Genomic DNA, 26,141 nt, shown 5'->3' on the forward strand with positions numbered 1-26,141 from the left:
TGAAGAAAATTCCATCATGAAACAGTTACGAAATCTCTTAGTCATGGCAGATACTGTTGCTTTGATACTGTACAAATATTTGTTTTCATACTTAAGATTTTAAGATGGTAGTATCAACAGGTAAATGATCAAATGAGAGATTGTTCTTGCTGCAACAGGGACACGACAGTTTGTATTAAACAGTTGTTTGGTAAACTGTGAAGTCATGGCTTTCATATGCATTGCAAATAGACATAACAATTTAAATGTGACCTTTTCAAAAATATATCATTTGGTATAAGCAAAAAGCAAACATTGTCTTCTGGAATAAGGCCGTGGTAGAAGTGGCTCAGTTAAGGATGCTTTGAGCCTGTGGTCGGTCTGTCCCTTGCTCCTGCTCCAAAGCCCATGGATCCGGAGAGAAATGTCTGGGTATTCTTCTGGGCCAGCTCAGCCTTCAAGGCTCTCAGCTCTGTGGCAGCCTGCTTCCCGAGCTAGGAGGAAATAAACAAGGAAGTACATCAATGAAAAACATTGAGCACTGTCTGTCCAGCAAAGCTCTCCATCTCCTGCCCAAGTCCCATGTAAAAGTTGATAACTGAAATTTTTGCTTATATTAAATATTTTTCAGCTGAGCCCTTAATTAACATACTGTAGTTTTTCCCAAATAAATAAAGAATAATTGTATTTACATTTGTAGAGTTATGAGGGAGTCAAATTGCAATAAAGATCTTAATACCTTGATCTCTGTGACGAACCTCATCTTGGCATCATCCACCTTCCTCCTTAGGTTGTCAATCTCATGGCTCTCTGTCATTATCTGGATAATGAGCTCATTCTGAACATGGTGGGAAAAGTACCCAATTGTCATACTTGAGTAAAAGTGAAGATTCCTTACAAGAAAATGACTCAAGTAAAAGTGTCATCCAGTAAAATACTACTTGAGTAGAAGTCAATGTATTTGATTTTAAATGTAATTGCTAAAATATATTTAAGTGTCAATCAATAATTTCACATTCTTTACATTAAGCAAACCAGGCAGCAATATTTTTTTCTGGCTATCTGTAAAGAAAACAGAAAAAACAAAGCATTTGTGTTTAATGAGTCCACCAGATCAGAGGCAGTAGAGATGACCTGGGATGTTCTCTTGATAAGTGCGTGAGTTGGACCATTTTCCTGTCCTGCTAAGCATTCAAAATGTAACGAGTACTTGGGTGTCAAGCAAAATGTATCGAGTAAAAAGTACATTCTTTTATTTAGGAATGTAGTAAAGTAAAAGTTGTGCCAAATATAAATAGTAAAGTACAGATACACACAAACACTACTTAAGTAGTACGTCCAAGTATTTTTACTTAAGTACTTTACACCACAGTCTATAATTATGGCATGGTCTGTATTGACCACAATATGAACTGATTCCCTCTAGTGGATGTTGTGGCACAGTCAAACTGACATTGTTGCTATGGCCTTACTGAACCATATCCCTGTAGCTCAGTTGGTAGAGCATGGTGTTTGCAACGCCAGGGTTGTGGGTTCAATTCCCACGGGGGGCCAGCACAGAAAAAAAAAGAAGAAAAAAGTATGAAATGTATGCATTCACTACTGTAAGTCGCTCTGGATAAGAGCGTCTGCTAAATGACTAAAATGTAAATGTATAAACACTGAATCAACTTTGCATCCCAATAATCTGCACAAGTGTTCACTTCCTTCACAGATTTAAAAGCAAAAAAATCATGAAATAAATGTGGAAACTATCTAGCCAATGTTTGGGGAGGGGAGCACACTTCAATTAAAGGACTGATTGTTACTTTGGTGCTCGACAATCTTTCCTGCCATCTGTGCTTTCCTCCTCCATCCCTCGCCTTTAGCTGGTGTAGGATGTTATTGTAGAATATCTCCAGCTCTTGACGAAGACTTCTCAGTGTGACCTCCAAAGGGGCTGTGGCCTTCTTGGTATCAAAATAACTCCTCTTCCAACTGTCACGAGCTGGAAAACAACAAAAGCTCTCAGGGCAAAATTGACTCGCTTTTGCTCCAGTGTCAGTTCTGAACCCATTTATTTCCAAAAAGAGTTTTGAAAAAACAAGATGTAGGTTAAATTGAGAAAGGAAAACATGATTTATTAGTTTTTTCTGTAACTCTTAAAGCCTGTAGCTATAATGCTTTATAAGTTGTTTATAAGCATGTATGAGACGTTTATTTTCTACACTAAACAAAAATATATAAACGCGACATGCAACAATTTCAAAGATTTTACTGAGTTAGTTCATCTAAGGAAATCAGTCAATTGAAATGTATTAGGCCCTAATCTACAGATTTCACATGACTGGGAATACAGATATGCATCTGTTGGTCACAGATACCTTGGGGGGGGGGGGGGCGCGTAGATCAGAAAAGCAGTCAGTATCTGGTGTGACCACCATTTGCCTCATGCAGCACGACATCTCCTTCGCATAGAGTTGATCAGGCTGTTGATTGTGGCCTGTGGAATGTTGTCCCAGTCCTGGATATTGGCAGGAACTGGAACATGCTGTTGTACATGTCGATCCAGAGCATCCCGAATATGCTCAATGGGTGACATGTCTGGGGAGTATGCAGGCCATGGAAGAACAGGGACATTTTCAGCTTCCAGGAATTGTGTACAGATCTTTGCGACATGGGGCTGTGCATTATGATGGCAGTGGATGAATGGCACGACAATGGGCCTCAGGATCTCGTCACGGTATCTCTGCATTCAAATTGCCATTGATAAAATGCAATTGTGTTTCTTGTCCGTAGCTTATGCCTGCCCATAACATAACCCCAGCACCACCATGGGCCACTCTGTTCACAACATTGACAACAGCAAACCGCTCATGCACATGACGCCATACACGCAGTCTGCCATCTGCCCAGTACAGTTGAAACCGGGATTCATCGGTAAAGAGTACACTTCTCCAACGTGCAAGTGGCCAGCTAAGGTGAGCATTTGTCCACAAGTCGGTTACGACGCTGAATTGCAGTCAGGTCAAAACCAGTGGAAGCTCTTCAGGGGAGGACGATCCTCAGGGAATTTCAGAAAAATGTAAAGTGAAACATTAAAGTTAAACTTTTTGGATAAAACTACACAAAATATATTCACGTCACCAACTAATTGATTAAAAAACACTGTTTTGCAATGAAGTTCTACAGAGCCTCAGCAGCACTATGCAGTGAGCCGGAGGACTGCTAGCTTCTGTCCTCTGAGTACATTGACTTCAATACAAAACCTAGGAGGCTCATGGTTCTCACCCTCTTCCAAAGACTTACAGAGTAATTATGACCACTTCCGGAGGACATCCTCCAACCTATCAGAGCTCTTGCAGCATGAATTGACACCCAATCAAAGGATCAGAGAATGAATATAGTACTGAAAGCATAAGCTACAGCTTTCTAGCACTGCAGTGCATAACATGTGGTGAGTAGTTGACTCAAAGACAATAGTTGAATAGTTTTGAACAAATTAATTTCTGGTTTTGGTTTGGTTTTTTCACCTGGTCACAGACAGCTGACGTGTTGTACTGAAGTCCACATGCGAAGGGAAACGGTGAGAGGAGGAGAGTGCGTAGTAGATAGACAACGAGCTGTTTGTATGTGGCTGCTATGAAAGTGAACTGTGTTTGCGTCTGATCAGGGGTGTATTCATTGCGCCGATTCTGTTGAAAAACATTTATTAAACGGAATGAAACGGAGATAAACATACCTAAATTTGTCCAAAAGAAACTTGTTTGCAACTGTTGGACTAATGATTACACCCTAGATCAGCTAGATGCAGGCAAAAGTGTGCAAGGCGGCATTGAATATGTCCCTGTCTGTCACCTTGACTACTCAATTCTCTTGACCTGCACACCTACGTTGTAGACGAATGTAAACTCATTCATAGGCTAGATTGTAGCAACCTCATGATGGGTACAGGGAAAATTAGAGAATCATGTAGTAGCCTAAATCTATATTTATACATTGAGCTGGGTGAATGGAATATGAATGACAGTCATCCAATATGCTGTAATAGAAATAAAGCCATGTTCATAAAAAAAAAGATCATCCTCCCTCATCTTAAACTGCACTGACCACCACTGGTGAAGACAATTAGCATGCAGATGAGCTTCCCTGAGATGGTTTCTGACAGTTTGTGCAGAAATTCTTCAGTTGTGTGAACCCACAGTTTCACCAGCTGTCTGGGTGGCATGTCTCAGACCATCCCGCCACTGAAGAAGCCGGATGTGGAGGTCCTGGGCTGGCGTTGTTTGTGGTTGTGAGGCCGGTTGGAGGTACTGTCAAATTCTCTAAAACAACGTAGGTAGGTGGCTTATGGTAGAGAAATTAACATGAAATTATCTGGCAATAGTTCTGGTGGACATTCCTGCACTCATGCATGCCAATTGCACGCTCCATCAAAACTTGAGACATCTGTGGCATTGTGTGCTAAAACTGCACATTTTAGAGTGGCCTTTTATTTTCCCCAGCACAAGATGCCACCTGTGTAATTATTTAATCAGCTTCTTGATATGCCACTGTTACGTGCCTCCAAGTAGGAGGGAGGTGCAGGAGAGCAAGGAAGTCCCAGTGGCACAATCGTTTATTAAAGGAGTCCCAACTCAACAACAACATGGGGGGAAACACGCTCAAACGAAGTCGCCACACACAGGGAAAGTAACGCAACACACAGAGGAGAAACCTCTACTCCTAAACATATATCAAAACGGTACAACTACCGAGTGAAAGGAAAACCCCGTGGTGCAGACACGCACCCCAAACAAAGTAACACAGCAAACAATCCCGCACAAAGACTAGCAGGCAGCGGAGGTAAATAAACCCACCGAAATCAACTAATGGAACGCTGGTGTGACAAAACAGACAGAACCAAATGAAAAGGAAAAATGGATCAGTGGCAGCTAGTAGGCCGGCGACGACGACCGCCGAGCACCGCCTGGACAGGGAGAGGAGCCACCTTCGGTGGAAGTCGTGACAGCCACACCTGCCAGGTGGCTAGATTATCTTGGCAAAGGATAAATGCTCACTAACAGGAATGTAAACAAATTTGTGTACAAAATTAGAGAAATTAGCTTTTTGTGCTGGGATCTTGTATAATGTTATGCCACTCAGTGTATAATCTACAATTTTGCGGCGATTTACATTTTATGCTCAAAAGAAGCGAGTCATAAATGTTGCATGCAACTGGCAATGAATATAATGATATTCCACTGTGTTTTTATTTCTGTGTAGTTTATTTTTCATTTTTTTGTGTGTTTTGTGGTGTCCGGTATCCCTGGTATACCATGCTGTCACAATGCATATGGTGTATGCATTTGTAGGTCAATTTATAAACTATAATTATTTTTGGGTTTGCGCAGCAAAAGCCCCACCTTAGATATTCGACATGCAAGAGGCCCGTCTTAGGTATTCAACATACTACTTATTACATTTACATTACATTTAAGTCATTTAGCAGACGCTCTTATCCAGAGCGACTTACAAATTGGTGCATTCACCTTATGATATCCAGTGGAACAACCACTTTACAATAGTGCATCTAAATCTTTTAAGGGGGGGGGGTGTTAGAAGGATTACTTTATCTTATCCCAGGTATTCCTTAAAGAGGTGGGGTTTCAGGTGTCTCCGGAAGGTGGTGATTGACTCCGTTGTCCTGGCGTCGTGAGGGAGCTTGTTCCACCATTGGGGTGCCAGAGCAGCGAACAGTTTGGACTGGGCTGAGCGGGAACCGTGCTTCCTCAGAGGTAGGGGGGCCAGCAGGCCAGAGGTGGATGAACGCAGTGCCCTTGTTTGGGTGTAGGGCCTGATCAGAGCCTGAAGGTATGGAGGTGCCGTTCCCCTCACAGCTCCGTAGGCAAGCACCATGGTCTTGTAGCGGATGCGAGCTTCAACTGGAAGCCAGTGGAGAGAGCGGAGGAGCGGGGTGACGTGAGAGAACATGGGAAGGTTGAACACCAGACGGGCTGCGGCGTTCTGGATGAGTTGTAGGGGTTTAATGGCACAGGCAGGGAGCCCAGCCAACAGCGAGTTGCAGTAATCCAGACGGGAGATGACAAGTGCCTGGATTAGGACCTGCGTCGCTTCCTGTGTGAGGCAGGGTCGTACTCTGCGAATGTTGTAGATCATGAACCTACAGGATCGGGTCACCGCCTTGATGTTAGTGGAGAACGACAGGGTGTTGTCCAGGATCACGCCATGGTTCTTAGCACTCTGGGAGGAGGACACAAGGGAGTTGTCAACCGTGATGGCGAGATCATGGAATGGGCAGTCCTTCCCCGGGAGGAAGAGCAGCTCCGTCTTGCCGAGGTTCAGCTTGAGGTGGTGATCCGTCATCCACACTGATATGTCTGCCAGACATGCAGAGATGCGATTCGCCGCCTGGTTATCAGAAGGGGGAAAGGAGAAGATTAATTGTGTGTCATCTGCATAGCAATGATAGGAGAGACCATGTGAGGATATGACAGAGCCAAGTGACTTGGTGTATAGCGAGAATAGGAGAGGGCCTAGAACAGAGCCCTGGGGGACACCAGTGGTGAGAGCGCGTGGTGCGGAGACAGATTCTCGCCACGACACCTGGTAGGAGCGACCTGTCAGGTAGGACGCAATCCAAGCGTGGGCCGCGCCGGAGATGCCCAACTCGGAGAGGGTGGAGAGAGGAGGATCTGATGGTTCACAGTATCAAAGGCATTTTGATATTCTTATGCATGCTACGCCTTTTACACCGTTTATTAAGATAGAAATGCCATTCCAAGTTCAAAACGTGTGTAACGGTCTAACTTTTTTTGTCCCCCCCATCCGCTTTCATGGCATTTCCTCAAGATTCTGAAGCTCTCTATTGTGACATAATTACTTCCAACGGCCATTCTCGATGTGAAATCATGCAGCTTTTCACCCAAATCAGCTAATTATTCCACTTTGCAACAACTTATACAAAGTTAAAGTGTTCCCATCTTCATCTACTTCTCTGCTGCTCAAATATGGCGTTAGGACATAATATACTATTCTGAGAAGGTTTTAGCAGGTTAACTTCTTATGGATCCCTTCGCGCGCCAATCCCATTTAGCGGGAACGATTTGACAACACCCTGTAAAATTGTTGCGCGCCAAATTCAAAAACAGAAATACTCATAAGAATTCATAAATCATACAAGTGTTATACATCGATTTAAAGATTAACTTCTTGTTAATCCAGCCGCAGTGTCAGATTTCAAAAAGGCTTTATGGTGAAAGCAGACCATGCGATTATCTGAGGACAGCGCCCAGCCTACAAACCCATGAAAATCAGATTTCAACCAGGCAGGTGCTACACAAAAGTCAGATATAACGATATAATTCATGCCTTACCTTTGAAGATCTTCTGTTGGCACTTCAAAATGTCCCATAAACATCACAAATGGTCCTTTTGTTCGATAAATTGTTTCTTTATATCCCCAAAATGTCCATTTATTTGGCGCGTTTGATTCAGAAAAACACCGGTTCCAACTCGCCCAACATGCCTACAAAGTTACCTGTAAACTTTGTCCAAACATTTCAAACAACTTTCCTCATCCAACTTTAGGTATTTTAAAATGTAAATAATCGATCAAATTTAAGACGAAATATACTGTGTTCAATAGCGGATAAAATGAAATTGGTGCGAGTTCCAGGTTGCAAAACAGTCCACTTGTGTCACGCCTTGACCATAGAGAGCCCTCGGGGTTCTCTATGGTGTTTTAGGTCAGGGCGTGACTAGGTTTTTTTTCAAGTATTGTTATTTCTATGTTGGTGTATTTGTATGGTTCCCAATTAGAGGCAGCTGATTATCGTTGTCTCTAATTGGGGATCATACTTAAGTTGTCCATTGTTCCCAACTGCGTTGTGGGATATTGTTTTGTTTTCAGTTAGTGCCTAAGTGCGCTCTGTACTGGACGTTCGTTTATTCTTTCTTGTTTTTGTAAAGTTTCACTTTGTAATAAAGTATGTGGAGTTATACGCACACTGCGCCTTGGTCTGCTCCTTTCGATGAACGTGACAGAATATCCCACCACGCAAGAACCAAGCAGCGTGCCTGGGAAATAAAGGAGAGTTGGATGTGGGAGGAAATCCTAGGAGGATGCGAGACCCTTCCTTGGAGGGAGTCGCCAAGGAATATAGAAGGACAGCGATGACGCCAGGGTCCGCGGCCACAGAAACCCCAAGATTTTTTTGGGGGGGGGCAGAAGGGGCTGTCGGTCGAGCCAAGGAGAGAGCCAGAGACAGTTGGTGAGTCGATGGAGCTGTTGGAGGAGGGCGATCGGAGAGAGATGTTGGTTAGGTGTATTCTGCACGGCACTCGCCCTGAAGAGCGTGTCATCAGTCCGGTGAAACCTGTGCCGGCTCCATGCACCAGGCCTCCAGTGCGCCTCCCCAGCCCAGTACGTCCTGTGCCGGCTCCCCACACTCGCCCTGAAAAGCGTATCATCAGTCCTGTGCCACTTGTGCCGGCTCCATGCACCAGGCCTCCAGTGTGCCTTCCCAGCCCGGTACGTCCTGTGCCGGCTCCCCGCACTCGCCCTGAAGAGCGTGTCATCAGTCCGGTGCCACCTGTGCCGGCTCCAAGCACCAGGCCTCCAGTGCGCCTCCCCAGCCCGGTACGTCCTGTGCCGGCTCCCCGCACTCGTCCACCAGTGCTTGAGTACAGTCCGGAATCTCCAGCGACGGTCTACAGCCCGAAACCTCGAGCGACGGTTCACAGTCCAGAGCTTCCAGCGACGGTCAATGGTCCGGAGCTTCCAGCGACGTTCAACGGTCTGGAGCTTCCAGCGACGGTCAACGGTCTGGAGCCTCCAGTGACGGTCAACGGTCCGGAGCCTCCAGTGACGGTCAACGGCCAGATCTGCAGTCTGAGCGGGTGCTACGTCCCGCACCGGAGTCGCCACCGATGCCAGTGGCCCACCCTAACCCTCCCCAGCAGTTTAGGTTTTGCGTCCGGAGTCCGCACCTTTGGGGTGTACTGTCACGCCCTGACCATAGAGAGCCCTCTGCGTTGTGGGATATTGTTTCAGTTAGTGCCTAAGTGCGCTTTGTACTTCACGTTTGTAGTATGTTTGCTTTTTGTAGTTTCACTTTGTATTAAAATATGTGGAACTCATGCTGCGCCTTGGTCCGCTCATTTCGACGATCGTGACAACTTGGCTCTACACTCAGAAAGGAAAGGGCTACTTCTTCATTTCTCAAAGGAAAAACATCAACCAATTTCTAAAGACTGTTGACATCTAGTGGAAGCCATAAGAACTGCAAGCATATTTCTATTAAAAGGGGATTGCCATAGAAACCTATGGAAAACAGAGTTAGCTCAAAAAAATCGGATAGATTGTGCTCTGGGTTTTGCCTGCCAAATCAGTTCTGTTTACTCACAGACATTATTCAAACAGTTTTAGGGCCTGAGTAGCAGGCAGTTTACTTTGGGCATGATTTTCATCCAGACGTGAAAATACTGCCCCCTAGCCCAAAGAGTTAAGTAACTTAAAAAATTATTTAAAGGTATTAAATCTTCCTCTATTTCTCTGCTTGTCAAATTCTATCACCTGTCTCTTTCTAGCCACAGCTCTCTGTGTTATTGAGATTCCAAAACTGAGCTTTTGCTAGGATACTCAGACACAGAGGGCAAAAATTATGAGGAGAGTGAAGTGTGACCACAATTACTGACCACAACCACAGAAATATTGACCACATAACAACTGAACCACACAATTACAGACCACAAATACTGACCAAAACAACTGACCACAACCACACCAACAACTGACCACAACTACTCAACCACATAACTACTGACCAACACTACTGAACACAACTTCTGACCAAATCTAATGATTATCGATGGAAATAAAAATGATTTTAATATTTGAAAAATATAATCAATGTACAACTTTTTTCACTACCTCAAACGTTTAGAGCTTTAGCAAGCCCCACAACTTTACTTGTAAAGTTACCATCTAGTTATTATTATTCTTCCGCACGTTACTGCTACACCGTTTAAGCTACAAACATTGTTCAAAACGTGCGGAATGGTCTTGATTTGAATTGCTTGTATACAACTTTTTGATATTGTCACGGCCGTTGTTGTAAGAATCAGACCAAAATGCAGCGTGGTTTGGGTTCATCATCTTTATTACGTGAACCGGCAAAAAACAAAACAATAAAGAACAAAACGAACGTGGAGCTATGCAGTGCTCAAGGCAACTATACACAAACAAGATCCCACAACCAACAGGTGGGAAAAAGCTGCCCAAATATGATCCCAAATCAGATACAAATATAGTCAGCTTCCTCTGATTGGGAACCATACCAAGCCAACCTAGAAATAAAGAAACTAGAATGCCCACCCTAGTCGCACCCCGACCTAACCAAAATAGAGAATAAAGGATCTCCAAGGCCAGGGTGTGACAGATATGTTATACTTTTTAAGTTATTCAACTTTTGGTCAGTTTTCTTTGCCCAAATCCCCTATCGTGATTTCTCAAGATTCTACTGCTCCCCATTGTGCCTTTCTTTGGAATTGAAATCATCAAACTTTGTCAGAAATCAGCTAATTGTTCCACTTTGCCATTTTAGTACATGTTCTTCCAACTTTTCCCAAACTGCCATTTTGACCACACACGCAACAATTTAGAGAAACATTTTCAAAGGTATGAAATCTTCCCCTACTTCTCTGCTTGTCAAACCCGAAAGCTTGTTAGAAATTGTGTGTACCAATCTCTAGGTAGAGCCGTTTTAGTAACCCATCGCCTGTTATCTTCTAGCCACAGCTCTGTCATCTTTGAGATTCCAAAACAGAACTGTTGCTAGGATACTCAGACACAAGGACCAAAATTAAGAGAAGATAAGTGACCACAATTATTGACCATATAACAATTGAACCACAACTACAGACCACAACTACTGAACACAACTACTGACCAAAACAAGTGACCACAACCACACAACAACTTACTTCAAAAACACAACTCCTTTCCATATCTAGTGACCACAACCACACAACTACTGACCACAACCACACAACTTCTGACATCTAGTGAACACAACCACACAACTACTGACCACAACCACACCATTTCTGATATCTAGTGAACACAACCACACAGCCCCTGACCTCAACCACATAACTTTTGACTGCACCCACACAACTGCTTTCCACATCTAGTGACCACAACCACACAACTTCAGACCATATCTAGTGACCACAACCACACAACTTCAGACCATATCAAGTGACCACAACCACACAATTTCTGACCACATCTAGTGATCACAACCACACAACTTCTGACCACACAATTTCTGATCACACATTTAACTACTGACACTATCCATGCAACTTTTGAACAACCACACAACTTCTAACCACAACCACACAACTATTGACCTCAACCGCACAAATTCTGATATCTAGTGAACACAAACACACGGCCGCTGACTGCAACCACATAACTACTTACCACATCTGGTGACCACACGCATGGAACTTTAGAACACAACCACACAAGTGCTTACCACAACTTCTGACCAGATCTAATGACCACAACCACACAACTTCTGATCACAACCACACAACTTCTGAACACAACCACACTACTGCTTACCACATCTAGTAACCATACAACTACTGACCCAAACTTCTGACCTCAACCGCACCACCACAACCACACAATTACATACCGCGACCACACAACTTCTGATCACACATTTAACTACTGACCATATCCACACAACTTTGACCACAACCACACAACTATTGACCACAACTTCTGACCTCAACCACACAACTGTTTACCACACCTAGTGAACATAAACACACAACTTCTGACCACAACCAAACAACTGTTTACCACACCTAGTGACCACAACTATTGACCACAACCACACAACTACTGAACCACATAACTACTGACCCCAACTTCTGACCACATATATTGACCACAACCACACAGCTTTTAACCACATATATTGACCACAACCACACAACTTCTGACCACATCTAGTCACTACAACCACACAATTACATACCACAACCACACAACTTCTGACCATATCCACACAACTCTTGACCACAACCACTCAACTCCTGACCACAACCACAACTTCTGACCATAACCACACAACTGTTTACCACATCTAGTGAAAACAACCACACAACCTTTGACCACACCTAGTGAACATAAACACACAACTTCTGACCACAACCAGACAACTGTTTACCACACCTAGTGAACATAAACACACAACCTTTGACCACAACCACACAACTTTTTACTACAACCAAAACTTCTGAACATAACCACACTACTACCGACTACAACTATTGAACCACATAACTACTGACCACTACTGACCACAAAGTCTGACCAAATATACTGACTACCAATGGAAATTAAAAATGATTTCACAATTTGAATAATATACTCAAAATACACATTTTTGTACTTCTTTCACTTCCACAACTACTGAACCACATAACTACTGACCCCAAATTCTGACCTCAACCGCACTACTTCTGACCACATCTAGTTACCACAACCACACAACTCCTGACCTAAACAGCAAAACTAATGACCTCAACCACACAACTGCTTACCACCTCTAGTGACCACAACCACATAAGTTTTGACCACAACCACAGAACTTTTGACCACAACCACACAACTGCTTACCACATCTAGTGACCACAACCACACAGCTTTTGAATACAACCACACAACTATTGAGCACAGCCACACAACTTCTGACCATATCTAAGGACCACAACTGACCACAACCACACAACTTCTGACCAAACATCTAACTACTGACCATATCCTCACAACTTATAACCACAACCACACAACTACTGACCACAACTATTGAACCACATAACTACTGACTACTACTACTGACCACAAATTCTCACCAAATCTACTGACTATCGATGGGAATTAAAAATGATTTCACAATTTCAATAATGAATAATAATAATAAAAATGTAAAGGTACGTCTCGATCGAGTTGCTTGTATACAACTTTTTGATATCTGTTATACTTTTTACATTATTCACTTTCTTGTCCTCTTTTTCTCCTCTATCCTCTTTCATTGGATGTCTCAAGATTCTAAGGCTCCCCATTGTGATGTCACTTCCAACTGCCATTCTCTGTAAGTGAAATCAGGCAACCTTTGACCCAAATTTTGCAACAACTTAGGAACACTAACTTTTTGTCTATCTTCGTCTACTAATCTGCTATTCATATCTGTTTGCGGAATCAAAATATTCACTATGGAACTTACAGTATAGCTCTTTTGTAACTGCATTACCATGTGTTCTTCCAACTTTTCCCAAATAACTGCCAATCAGTAACGCAATTGGATCAATTGGATCAGTAATTGGATCAGTAACGCAACAAGTTACATAAACATGTTATCTTCTCCTAATTCTCTGCTTGTCAAATCCGCATTCGGATTCGGAATTGTGCGTGCCAATCTGTAACTACAGCCGTTTTAGTAACACACAGCCTGTCGCTTTCTAGCTGCTGTAAATCATGTCATAAACTTGCAGATTCATTATTTTCCAAACAACTACCGTTTTGACCACTAACCCAACAAGTTAGACACAAATATTTTGTAGTGAAATATTCCCCTACTTCTCTGCTTGTCCAATCCAAAAACAGTTTATAAATCGTGTGTACCAATCTCTAGGCAGAGCAATTTTAGTAACCCATCGCCTGCTCTCTTCTAACAACAACTCTCTGTGTCATTATTGAGATTCCAAAACGGAACCATTGCTAGGATACTCACTGACACTGAGGGCCAAAATTATGAGAAGAGTGACCACAACTTTTGACCACAACCCCATAACTTCTGACCACATCTAGTATCCTCAACCACACAATTATATCCCACAATCTAGTGAACACAACCACACAACTTCTGACTGCAACCACACAACTGCTTACCACATCTAGTGACCACAACCATACAATTACATACCACAACCACACAACTTCTGACAATACATCTGACCATATCCACACAACTACAGAACCACATAACTAGTGACCATTACTACTGACCACAACTTCTGACTATCGATGGGAATAAAACATGATTTCAATATTTGAATAATATAATCAAAGTACAACTTTTCACTTAGTACACAATCACCAAAAAACTTTTAGGAAGCCCCACAACTTTACTTGTTAAGTTACCATCTAGTTCTTTGTCTTTAGCACGCTACTCCTACATCTTTTAAGCTAGAAACACCGTTCAAACTTTAAAACTTACGGAATGGTCTCACTCGAATTGCTTGGATAGAACTTTTTGATACCATTTATACTTTGTTTTTTAAATATTAAACATTTTGTCAGTTTTGTCCTCTGTCCACTTGTATGGGATATCCTCAAGATTCTAAAGCTCCCCATTGTGACATCATCCTTTCCAACTGCCATTCTCTGTGAATTCAATAACACAAATCAGCTACTTTGCAACAACTTAGACAAAAAGTTAGAGCATTTACACCTTTGTCTACTTCTCTGCTATTCAAATCTGGTGTTTGAACAACAAAAAAATCTACATTTTCTGTAACTTTGTAAACAACTGCTGTTTTGATCACTAAAGAAACCAGGTTAAACAAAATTATTCCAAGGTATGAAATCTTCCCCTACTTCTCTGCTTGTCAAATCTGAAAACGAATTAGCATCTACCAATCTCTAGATAGAGCTGTTTTACTAACCCATCAACTGCTCTCTTTCTAGCTGCAGTAAGTCATGTCAGAAGCTAGCAGATTAATTATTTACCAACAATTGCTGCAAATTGCAATAAAAGTACGTAACATTTTAAAGTTTACTTTCCTTGTTGTTCAAAAACACTATCATCAATCTAGCAAAGGCGTTTTGTGGGTCAGAGTGCAGTATTTCGTTAATATTTAAGCACAAATTTACTGTATTTTAGCATGTTTCTTACACTTTAACCAAAAGGCAACAGTGTTGCCAAGGCTACTGTTGCCTAGGAATGCTTTACTCACTGGAATTAATGTCTTCATAGCTCTTCAAATTCCCATGATTTGTCAATTTGTTTCAGACCAAACAGCTGGCGTTAAGATTAAGAATACTTTCCCGGTCTGGACAACCTGGAATGATAAAGACAAGATTTCTAATGCTTACTAGCTTTGTCCTCCTTTTCCCGGATAATGCTAAGTGCTCTAAATAACTTAACTGGCTAGTTTGCCTGTCTCTAAAGAGAAGGCTGGGCTGTACCCCTCTAACTCGATAGAGTGGATTAGGAATAGTTTCTACCAATAAAAAGTTACAGTTGTTTGTCGGAGTTCAGAGTGACAAAAAGTTGCTAGTTCACGTCTACTAACAGGTCTCTGGGTCATCATTGAGCAGCCTAAACGGAGCCGTTGCTATGGGATACTCATAGACATAGAGGGCAAAAATTATGACGAGGGTGAAGGAAGTGACCACAATTACTGACCACAACTAGGGCTGTGGCGGTAATTACATTTTTCAGATGGTGATTGTCAAGCAAATAGCTGCCAATCAATCATGGTAACTGACCATTAACAAACACATTTAGCATCTCCTGGCTTCCTCGCATAGCCTACAAGCCACTAATGCAGACCTTTGGAACGTCTACATTTTAAAAAGTCTAATAAATCCATGTAATATAGCCTACACCATCACAATAAATCGGTTATTTATTTTAGACTGGTCTAAAGAATGATATGATGAAAATGTAGTCTAGAAGAAGAACAGAATAGAATACTCTGAGTTGGCTATACACGGGAATGTTCCATTAGCAGGAAGACACCATTCTCTAAAATGACCACAAATGCGATTTCTGCATGTAAATGCTTTTATTGTAGAGGTGCAACTTGAAACTCACACGCTGCACATCAAATCAAAATCAAATCAAACTTTATTTGCCACATGCGCTAAATACAACAAGTGTAGACTTTACCGTGAAATGCTTACTTACAAGCCCTTATCCAACAGTGCAGTTCAAGAAGAAGAAAATATTTACCATGTAGGCTAAAATAAAAAGTAATAATAATAAGTAACACAATAAGAATAACAATAACGAGGCTATATACAGGGGGCACCGGTACCGAGTCAGTATGCAGGGGTACAGGCTAGTTGAGGTAATCTATACATGTAGGTGGGGGCGAAGTGACTATGCATAGGTAACAAAGAAACAGTAGCAGCAGTGTACAAGAGAGGGGGGGTCAGTGTAAATAGTCCAGTGGCGATTTTCATGAATTGTTCAGCAGTCTAATGGCTTGGGGGTAGAAGCTGTTGAGGAGCCTTTTGGTCCTAGATGTGGTGCTCCGGTACCGCTTGTCGTGCGGTAGCAGAGAAAACAGTCTATAACTTGGGTGACTGGAGTCTGACAATTTTATGGGCTTTCCTCTGACAATTTTATGGGCTTTCCTCTGACACTGCCTATTATATAGGTCCTGGATGGCAGGAAGTTTGGCCCCAGTGATGTACTGGGCCGTTCGCACTACCCTCTGTAGCGCCTTACGGTCAGATGCCAAGCAGTTGCCATACCAGGCGGTGATGCAACCGGTCAGGATGCTCTCGATGGTGCAGCTGTAGAACCTTTTGAGGATCTGTGGGCCCATGCAAAATCTTTTCAGTCTCCTGAGGGGGAAAATGTTTTGTCATGCCCTCTTCACGACTGTCTTGGTATGTTTAGACCATGATAGTTTGTTTGTGATGTGGACACCAAGGAACTTGAAACTCTCAACCCGCTCCACTACAGCCCCATCGATGTTAATGGGGGCCTGTTCGGCCTGCCTTTTCCTGTAGTCCACGATCAGCTCCTTTGTCTTGCTCACATTGAGGGAGAGGTTGTTGTGCTGGCACCACAATGACAGTTCTCTGACCTCCTCCCTATAGGCCGTCTCATCGTTGTCAGTGATCAGGCCTACCACTGTTGTCTCATCAGCAAACTTAATCATGTTGTTGGAGTCGTGTTTGGCCACGCAGTCGTGGGTGAACAGGAAATACAGGAGAGGACTAAGTACACACCCTGAGGGGCCCCAGTGTTAAGGATCAGCGTGGCAGACGTGTTGTTGCCTAGTCTTACCACCTGGGGGAGGCCTGTCAGGAAGTCCAGAATCCAGGTACAGAGGGAGGTGTTTAGTCCCAGAGCCCTTAGCTCAGTGATGAGCTTCGTGGGCACTATTTGTGTTGAACGCTGAGCTGTAGTTGATGAACAGCATTCTCACATAGGTGTTCCTTTTGCCCAGGTGAGAATGGGCGGTGTGGAGTGCGATTGCGTCATCTGTGGATCTGTTGGGGCGGTATGCGAATTTGAGTGGGTCTAGGGTGTCTGGGAGGATGCTGTTGATGTGAGCCATGTATGCCAGTTAGACTTTACACCCCTTGTAAAGCGGATTAATGAACACAACCACACTATTAACAACAACCACACAACTTCTGACAATAACCACACTACTACTGACACATCTAGTGAACACAACCACACCACTACTGACACATCTAGTGAACACAACCACACCACTACTGACACATCTAGTGACTACAACCACACCACTACTGACACATCTAGTGAACACAACCACACTACTGCTGACACATCTAGTGAACACAACCACACTACTGCTGACCACATCTAGTGAACACAACCACACTACTACTGACCACATCTAGTGAACACAACAACCACACTACTGACCACATCTAGTGAACACAACCACACCACTGCTGACCACATCTAGTGAACACAACCACACTACTGCTGACCTTATCTAGTGAACACAACCACACCACTGCTGACACATCTGGTGAACACAACCACACTACTGCTGACCACATCTAGTGAACACAACCACACTACTGCTGACCACATCTACTGAACACAACCACACTACTGCTGACCACATCTAGTGAACACAACCACACTACTGCTGACCACATCTAGTGAACACAACCACACTACTGCTGACCACATCTAGTGAGCGCAACCACACTACTACTGACACATCTAGTGAACACAACCACACTACTGCTGACCACATCTAGTGAACACAACCACACTACTGCTGACCACATCTAGTGAACACAACCACACCACTACTGACACATCTAGTGAACACAACCACACTACTGCTGACCACATCTAGTGAACACAACCACACTACTGCTGACCACATCTGTTGAACACAACCACACTACTGCTGACCACATCTAGTGAACACAACCATACCACTGCTGACCACATCTAGTGAACACAACCACACAACTTTTGACCACAACCACACTATTACTGACCTCAACCACACAACTACTGACCTCAACCACACAACTACTGACCTCAACCACAATTGCTGAACACCTCTAGTGACCACAACCACTTAACTGCTGACCACAACCACACAACTTCTGACCACAACCACACAACTTCTGACTACAACCAATGACCCTTCATCTACTGAGCACAACCAAACAACTTATGATTACAACCACACAACTGCTGACCACATCAGGTGACCACAACCACACAACTGCTGACCACAACCGCTGACCACAACCACAACTGCTGACCGCTGACCACAATTGTTGACTGCTGACCACACAACCGCTGACCACAACCACACAACCGCTGACCACAACCACACCACTTCTGACCACAACCACACAACTGTTTACCACATCTAGTGAACACAACCACACCACTGCTGACACATCTGGTGAACACAACCACACTACTGCTGACCACATCTAGTGAACACAACCACACTACTGCTGACCACATCTACTGAACACAACCACACTACTGCTGACCACATCTAGTGAACACAACCACACTACTGCTGACCACATCTAGTGAACACAACCACACCACTGCTGACCACATCTAGTGAACACAACCACACTACTGCTGACCACATCTAGTGAGCGCAACCACACTACTACTGACACATCTAGTGAACACAACCACACTACTGCTGACCACATCTAGTGAACACAACCACACTACTGCTGACCACATCTAGTGAACACAACCACACCACTACTGACACATCTAGTGAACACAACCACACTACTGCTGACCACATCTAGTGAACACAACCACACTACTGCTGACCACATCTAGTGAACACAACCACACTACTGCTGACCACATCTAGTGAACACAACCATACCACTGCTGACCACATCTAGTGAACACAACCACACAACTTTTGACCACAACCACACTATTACTGACCTCAACCACACAACTACTGACCTCAACCACACAACTACTGACCTCGACCACAATTGCTGAACACCTCTAGTGACCACAACCACTTAACTGCTGACCACAACCACACAACTTCTGACCACAACCACACAACTTCTGACTACAACCAATGACCATTCATCTACTGAGCACAACCAAACAACTTATGATTACAACCACACAACTGCTGACCACATCAGGTGACCACAACCACACAACTGCTGACCACAACCGCTGACCACAACCACAACTGCTGACCGCTGACCACAATTGTTGACTGCTGACCACACAACCGCTGACCACAACCACACAACCGCTGACCACAACCACACCACTTCTGACCACAACCACACAACTGTTTACCACATCTAGTGACCACGGACCATGCAACTTCTGACCAAGACCACTCAACTTCTGACCACGACCACGCAACTACTGACCACGACCACGCAACTACTGACCACGACCACGCAATTGCTTACCACATCTGGTGACCACAACCACACAACTACTGACCACTACTACTGACCAAATCTACTGACCAGTAGTGACTATCTGTGGAAATTTAAAATGATTTCACAATTCAAATAATATGATCAAAGTACAACTTTTTAAACTTTCACAAAAATACTTTCAAAGAGCTTTAGCAAGCCTCACAACTTTACATGTAAAGTTACAATCTAGTTATTATTATTATGACCATGGCAATTATGCATCACAATAGTAATGTCTATGTTGTAGGACAGGTCAGTAACTTATTTTGCTGTGCCCTGTCGCACAGATTATTTTATAGTTAAACAAGCTAATTGGTATTTAATCTGGATCATAATGAGATGCTAATATATTATAAGGGGGTCATATGTGCTTTTGTCATATCCTGATATGAGGGTGCAAAAGAACTAGTCCAGACATACATCACCTTGATTTCGACGGTGTCTGTTCTGTGCCATCAAGTCTTTTCCTTTTCTCAGCAACTCTTGTCTTGTCTGTTCTAGTTGCTTTCTCTCCTCTTTTGCCATCTTAATTTCCTCTATCAGTTCATCTCCTGAGGAAGGGAGGAAACATACCATGTCATTTGTGCCTTACATTTCAGCAACAACAATATGGATGACTGAGACATAACAGAAATGCCTGCTTACTACTTGATAGGAAGACCGGGGCAGCCGTTTTACGAGTGCCCAGGGTTGGGACGGGGGGTGGAGAGGCGTACTGTGTAGGCATAGTTACTGGGTGTTCAGGGACCTACATGAAAATAAATGATTGGTAAAACATAATTTCATTTTTTTGTTGAAGCAAATTGATTTCGGTGTGCGTGCCAAGAAAATAGTTGAAGTACTCCTCGCTGCTTTTCCTCTATTCCTATTTCCCTGACTAAGAGCCCCTTTTTAATTCAAACCCACCTGCTGGCTGTGGAATTTTGACACAGTTACAAAGCCACACAGTATTTTACAAGGCGCTGGTAATTTACAATAAAACTACTCTTGAGTTGTCTCAACAACCTCTCTTGGTGTGCAGTACTTGATGGAACTACACCTTTAAGAAAAAACTATTGAATGGGCTTGCAGATGTTCAATAGCCTGGCTATGACAGAAAAACATGGTAATTGTAACTGATTTTGGCATAATGTCATTTCAGTAAGTATGTAAGCAGCACGCAAGCATCTCTTACCTCATTTTTTTGTTTATTCCTGATTTTCTTCAGTGTCTGTGCACCTTTAGATTTCCTTAACCTCCAAAGAGAGAAAACAAAATGTGGGCTTATTTATTTTAAATGACTCATCTAGAAATTGGGTGCCTGTAACCAGGGTTAAATTGGGTGCCTGTAACCAGCTCTACCACCGCTCTGGCGGTGGTAGAGCTCTTCCTCTCTGTTATGGCAAAAGTGTTCCTCTGTGTGTTACCTGTGTGGGGTGGGAGAAAACACAGAATCCTGATCTTCCAGTGACTCTGGGACCCCCGAATCGCTGGCTCGGTTTAACTTGAAACGTTGTTTCTTCTTAGCCGGCGCCATCTTCCCCACAACTGATTCTCTCAAAATGGATTGAAAGTAAATGGTTGTAACAACATCTCTGTCTGTTACAACAAGTACAAGGTTGAGTTGCTTTTCAGAAACGTCAGTTTAAAGGGATAGTACACTCCAAAATCTAAGTTTTTCAGACATTCATACTAGACTCAGAGCACTTTTCAGGTACGAACCACCCCCCTCCCCCAAAAAAATGTGCTGATTTTGTAGTGAGCAATCCCTTTAACTCTCACCTTTAGCCTCTATGACACACTGGGGTGGCCCCTGGGCTTGGGCCTTCCACAGGAGGTGGTCATCCTCAGTGCACCCAGGCTTCTGAGAGGAGAGAAGGTCCTCCTCGTTCTCCTCTTCCTCCCCCTCCTCATCGGGGCTGGGGGAGGGAGGGGGCTGTGGCTGGAGACCCTGGGGGATCTGTGGGAATTTAAAAGGCTCTTTTGTCCCTGTTGGCATTCCTTGCACTCTGGCAGTGTAGTAAATCTGGGGGTCTGTGGAGTGGGTGTTGGGGGTGAAGGACTGTGAACAGACACTGTTGTCGCTCTCCACCCTGGGCAACAGGTACAGCTCTGGCTGAGGGGCCTGGAGAGTAGGAGAAGATCATGACACAAGGACAAGGCATGCAACAAGCTTATTATAAATAGATTTCTTTCTTTCACTTAAAAAAATATTATACTATTTGTTGTGTTACAACCTGAATTTACACACAATACCCCATAATGACAAAATGTAGAATAGGTCAAGGGGTATGAATACTTTCTGAAGGCACAATATAAAACATATTTTAACATTTAAGCGGAATGTGCATACATATGGAGGGGCAAAATACTTCACTTTCAGATCCCTTTCTTGTTTGGCTTTGACCTATTTAAAAAAAAAATACAAATGCAATGGGACAATGAATCACCTCATGCCAGTTTGCCAAATAAAACACAAGCGATAAGCAGGCCTGCTATACTCACCAATGCCAAGCTTCGGCCCACACATTTTAAAAATGAAAACTTGTCAATATCTTTCTCAGCTCCGAGGAGAATGCCAAGCTCACTCCTGAGAGTTCTGAGAGATATATCAGGATACACCCTGGCATGAAAACAACAATATACAGTGAAGAGGCACTATGTTCAAAAACATTTTCACATCAAAGAAATATGGGTGAAGACGACAACCATCAAAGTATCTTGTTGACTGTTTAATCTGTTTTCTTTACCTCTTCTGTACATATTTTCTATTATGCATATTCCTACAAATTGTAGGCTATGCTGGTCTCATTATTTGCAGTAACTATATGCCACTTCTGAATAGAAAACATTTAATAAATATCTCACCTGATGAATCCAGCAGATATGAAGCTCTCTATGGCTTCAACCGGCACTCTATTCAGTTTTAAGTTCCACTGTTCATTTGGTACAAACAGCACATGGAGCTCAACAAACTAATAAGAAAGCAGTCAAAATTAATATGTATTGGAGCTTCTTACATTTTGCCCTAACAGGCACTGGTTTTCTAAAAAGCAAAGTTCACCCAGAAAGAGGATATAAAGATTATTGCGGTAGACAGATGGTGATAATCTTCTGTCCTGAGTACATAAAATGTAAAAAAAAATAAAAAATCACAACATAATGGTGCAATGTATAGCCTACATACCTTTCTACTTGTTAATCGTCTCTCTTCAGGATATCTAATAGACTTGCATGAGTACTCCATTTTCAACAAGCCACACCTATTCTAAGAAATAATCTGTTTGACGAAGGCATTAAGTTTTTCCATGATAAATGCTGTTATTTTCACAGAATAAGAAGGAGGATACGGGCTGGTTTCTTTCTTCTCATAAAAGCTTGTGTATGTGTTGTGCTTTGCTTGTCCAGGGGGCGGAGTGGAGGAGTGGACTGCTAAGTAACAATCTCTTGTGAAATCAAACTGAGCCAATCGAAGCAATATTTTTATGGATGGCACAAACTGTTGTTGCTCCGTTGCACATGCAAGACACCCCAAATAAACGTTTAAACATTACCCGCTATAAGGTGGAGATTGTAAAAGGGTCATTGTTGAATAGCGGTGGCATTTGAGAATAGCATTTTGGAAAAAATGTAAATAATGAAATGTATTTGGGTACATCTTTTAAGAGTTTCATTCTAAAACACTACAATGCTTTCATAAAGTATTCACACCCCTTTACTTTTTCAAAATGTTGTGTTACAGCCTGGATTTAAAAAGGATTAAATATACATTATTTGTCACTGACCTACATATAATATGCCATGTTTTTTTAGATGTTTACAAATTAATTGAAAATGAAAAGCTGAAATGTCTTGAGTCAATACGTATTCAACCCCTTTGTTATGGCACGCCTAAATAAGTTCTGGAGTAGGAATTTGCTTAACAATTAACATAAGTTGCATGGACTCCCTCTGTGTGCAATAATAGTGTTTAGCATGATTGTAATAGAGTCATTATATTTGAATGACCACCTCATCTCATACAATTATCTGTAAGGTCCCTGAGTCGAGCAGTGAATTGTAAAACACAGATTCAACCACAACGACCAAGGAGGTTTTCCAATGCCTCGCAAAGAATGGCACCTATTGGTAGATGGGTAAAAAAACACTCAAAAAACTAACATTGACTATCCCTTTGAGCATGGTGAAGTTATTAATTACACTTTAGATGGTGCATCAATTTACAGGCGTCCTTACTAACTCAGTTGCCGGAGAGGAAGGAAACCGCTTAGGGCTTTCACCATGAGGCCAAGGGTGACAAACAGTTATAGAATTTAATGGCTGTGATAGGAGAAAACTGAGGATGGATCAACACTGTAGTTACTCCACAATACTAACCTAATTAACAGAGTGAAAAGAAGGAAGCCTGAACAGAATAAAAACATTCCAAAACATGCATCCTGTTTGCAACAAATCACTAACGTAATACTTAAAAAAATGTGGCAAAGCAATTAACTTTTTGCCCTGAATACAAAGTGTTACGTTTCGGTCAAATACAGTACAACCCATTACGGAGTAGCACCATTATTTTCAAGCATAGTGGTGGCTGCATCATGTTTTGGGTATGCTTGTAATCGTTAAGGACTCGGGCATTTTTCACGATAAAAAAGAAACTGAATGTAGCTAAACACAGGCAAAATTGTAGAGGAAAACCTGGTTTAGTCTGCTTTCCATCAGACACTGGGAGACTAATTGTCACGACTTCTGCCGAAGTCGATGCCTCTCCTTGTTCGGGCGGTACTCGGCGGTCGACGTCACCGGTCTTCTAGCCATCATTGATCCATTTTTCATTTTCCATTGGTTTGGTCTTGTCTTCCTACACACCTGGTTCCAATCCCATTCATTACACGTTGTGTATTTAACCCTCTGTTTCCCCTCATGTCCTTGTCAGAGATTGTTTTGTTTGTATGCTCGTGTATTATGGATTGGTGCACAACGGGTTCTTGTACCCACTTTTATTTATTATGTACTTTGGTTTTGGAGTTTTGTTAAACGCTATTAAACTACTCCATTTAGACCCAGTTCGATTCTCCTGCACCTGACTTCCCTGCCACCTACACACACGACATTACAGAATCTCTGACCAGTATATGCAGGAAAAGGTACCCCGGCCATGGAGGTGGAGGAGCGCGTCCAGGAGCATACGGAAATGCTTGACCATCTGGGCGCCGCCATGGATCGCGTTGTCCAGAATATGGACCACTGGGAGAGACAGGGAGTTCTTCCAGTGCCTCCACCAGCACAACTGGGGTCTATCCTGAGCGCCCCTTTCCTGCCTGAACCCAGTGGGATCCGTCTCTCCATGCCACAGGGGTACGACGGGAGTGCTGCCAACTGCCAGGGTTTCCTCTTCCAACTAAACCTCTATCTGGCCACATTCTGATATACTCCACTGCAGGCGCCGAGCATGTGTCCCTGGTGCGCAAAGTGCTTGGTCGCCTGTTGGAGCATGACCTGTACGTCAAGGCCGAGAAATGCCTGTTCTTCCAAAAGTCTGTCTCCTTCCTAGGGCATCGTATTTCCACGTCAGGAGTGGAGATGGAGAGTGCCCGCATTGCAGCCGTGTGTAATTGGCCAACTCCCACCACGGTGAAGGAGGTGCAGCGATTCTTAGCGTTTGCCAACTACTACCGGAGGTTTATCTGGGGTTTTGGTCAGGTAGCTGCTCCCATTACCTCACTGCTGAAGGGGGGCCTGGTGCGCTTTCTGTGGTCAGCTGAGGCGGACAGGGCTTTTGGGCATCTGAAGGCTCTGTTTACCTCGGCTCCTGTGTTGGCCCATCCGGATCCCTCTTTGGCGTTCATAGTGGAGGTGGACGCGTCCGAGGCTGGGATAGGACCAGTGATCTCTCAGCGCTCGGGTACGCCACCGAAGCTCCGTCCCTGTGCCTTCTTCTCTAAGAAGCTCAGCCTGGCGGAGCGAACCTGATGTGGGGGACCGGGAGCTGTTGGCTGTCGTCAAGGCTTTGAAGGCGTGGAGATATTGGCTTATTGGGCTAAACACCCTTTCCTCATCTGGACTGACCACCGCAATCTGGAGTACATCTGGGCATCGAGGAGATTGAACCCTCGCCAGGCAAGGTGGGCCATGTTTTTCACCCGTTTTGTGTTTACCCTTTCCTACAGGCCAGGCTCCCAGAACGTGAAGGCAGACGCATTGTCCCAGCTGTATGACACAGAGGAGCGGCCCATGGATCCCACGGCCCATTTGCTGTGTGCGTCAACTACGACTAAGAACATACGATCCTCCAGTGGGCCTGCATATGTAGTAGAGTGATGTTGTTCCCCTAGATTATGCACCAAGTTGCACGCAAGGACAGTTCAAGTAGGCCAGGGCAAGAGGGGATGTTAATAAGTTAATAACAATAATAATAATTCAATGTGTTTTCTTTATTTAA

General features: G+C 43.3%; 1 protein-coding gene and 1 long non-coding RNA gene across 4 annotated transcripts; both read right to left on the reverse strand.

Moving 5' to 3' along the window:
* Positions 1–21: 21 nt before the first annotated feature.
* spata1 (spermatogenesis associated 1) lies at positions 22–23,406 on the reverse strand. Of its 3 annotated transcripts, none has more exons than XM_029706278.1 (12): positions 22,893–23,406; positions 22,574–22,680; positions 22,211–22,328; positions 22,083–22,112; positions 21,488–21,830; positions 21,133–21,304; positions 20,901–20,961; positions 20,372–20,474; positions 20,152–20,277; positions 1,788–1,966; positions 719–817; positions 22–473 (listed from the first exon to the last, which is right to left on the reverse strand). In XM_029706278.1, exons 1-12 carry the CDS (start codon positions 22,950–22,952, stop codon positions 333–335), a joined length of 1,539 nt encoding a protein of 512 aa, XP_029562138.1. In that variant the 5' UTR covers positions 22,953–23,406; the 3' UTR covers positions 22–332. The 3 variants fall into 3 exon arrangements, with proteins under 3 accessions (XP_029562138.1, XP_029562139.1, XP_029562137.1); XM_029706279.1 differs by having other exon boundaries at positions 21,133–21,253; positions 22,059–22,112; XM_029706277.1 differs by having other exon boundaries at positions 22,059–22,112.
* LOC115157932 (uncharacterized) lies at positions 9,881–12,711 on the reverse strand. The gene is made up of 2 exons (XR_003868583.1): positions 12,160–12,711; positions 9,881–11,844 (listed from the first exon to the last, which is right to left on the reverse strand). It is a non-coding gene; the product is annotated as an uncharacterized LOC115157932 (long non-coding RNA).
* Positions 23,407–26,141: the final 2,735 nt, after the last annotated feature.

This window comes from Salmo trutta, chromosome 22, assembly GCF_901001165.1.
Source record: "Salmo trutta chromosome 22, fSalTru1.1, whole genome shotgun sequence".
In the NCBI taxonomy this organism is placed as follows: domain Eukaryota; kingdom Metazoa; phylum Chordata; class Actinopteri; order Salmoniformes; family Salmonidae; genus Salmo; species Salmo trutta.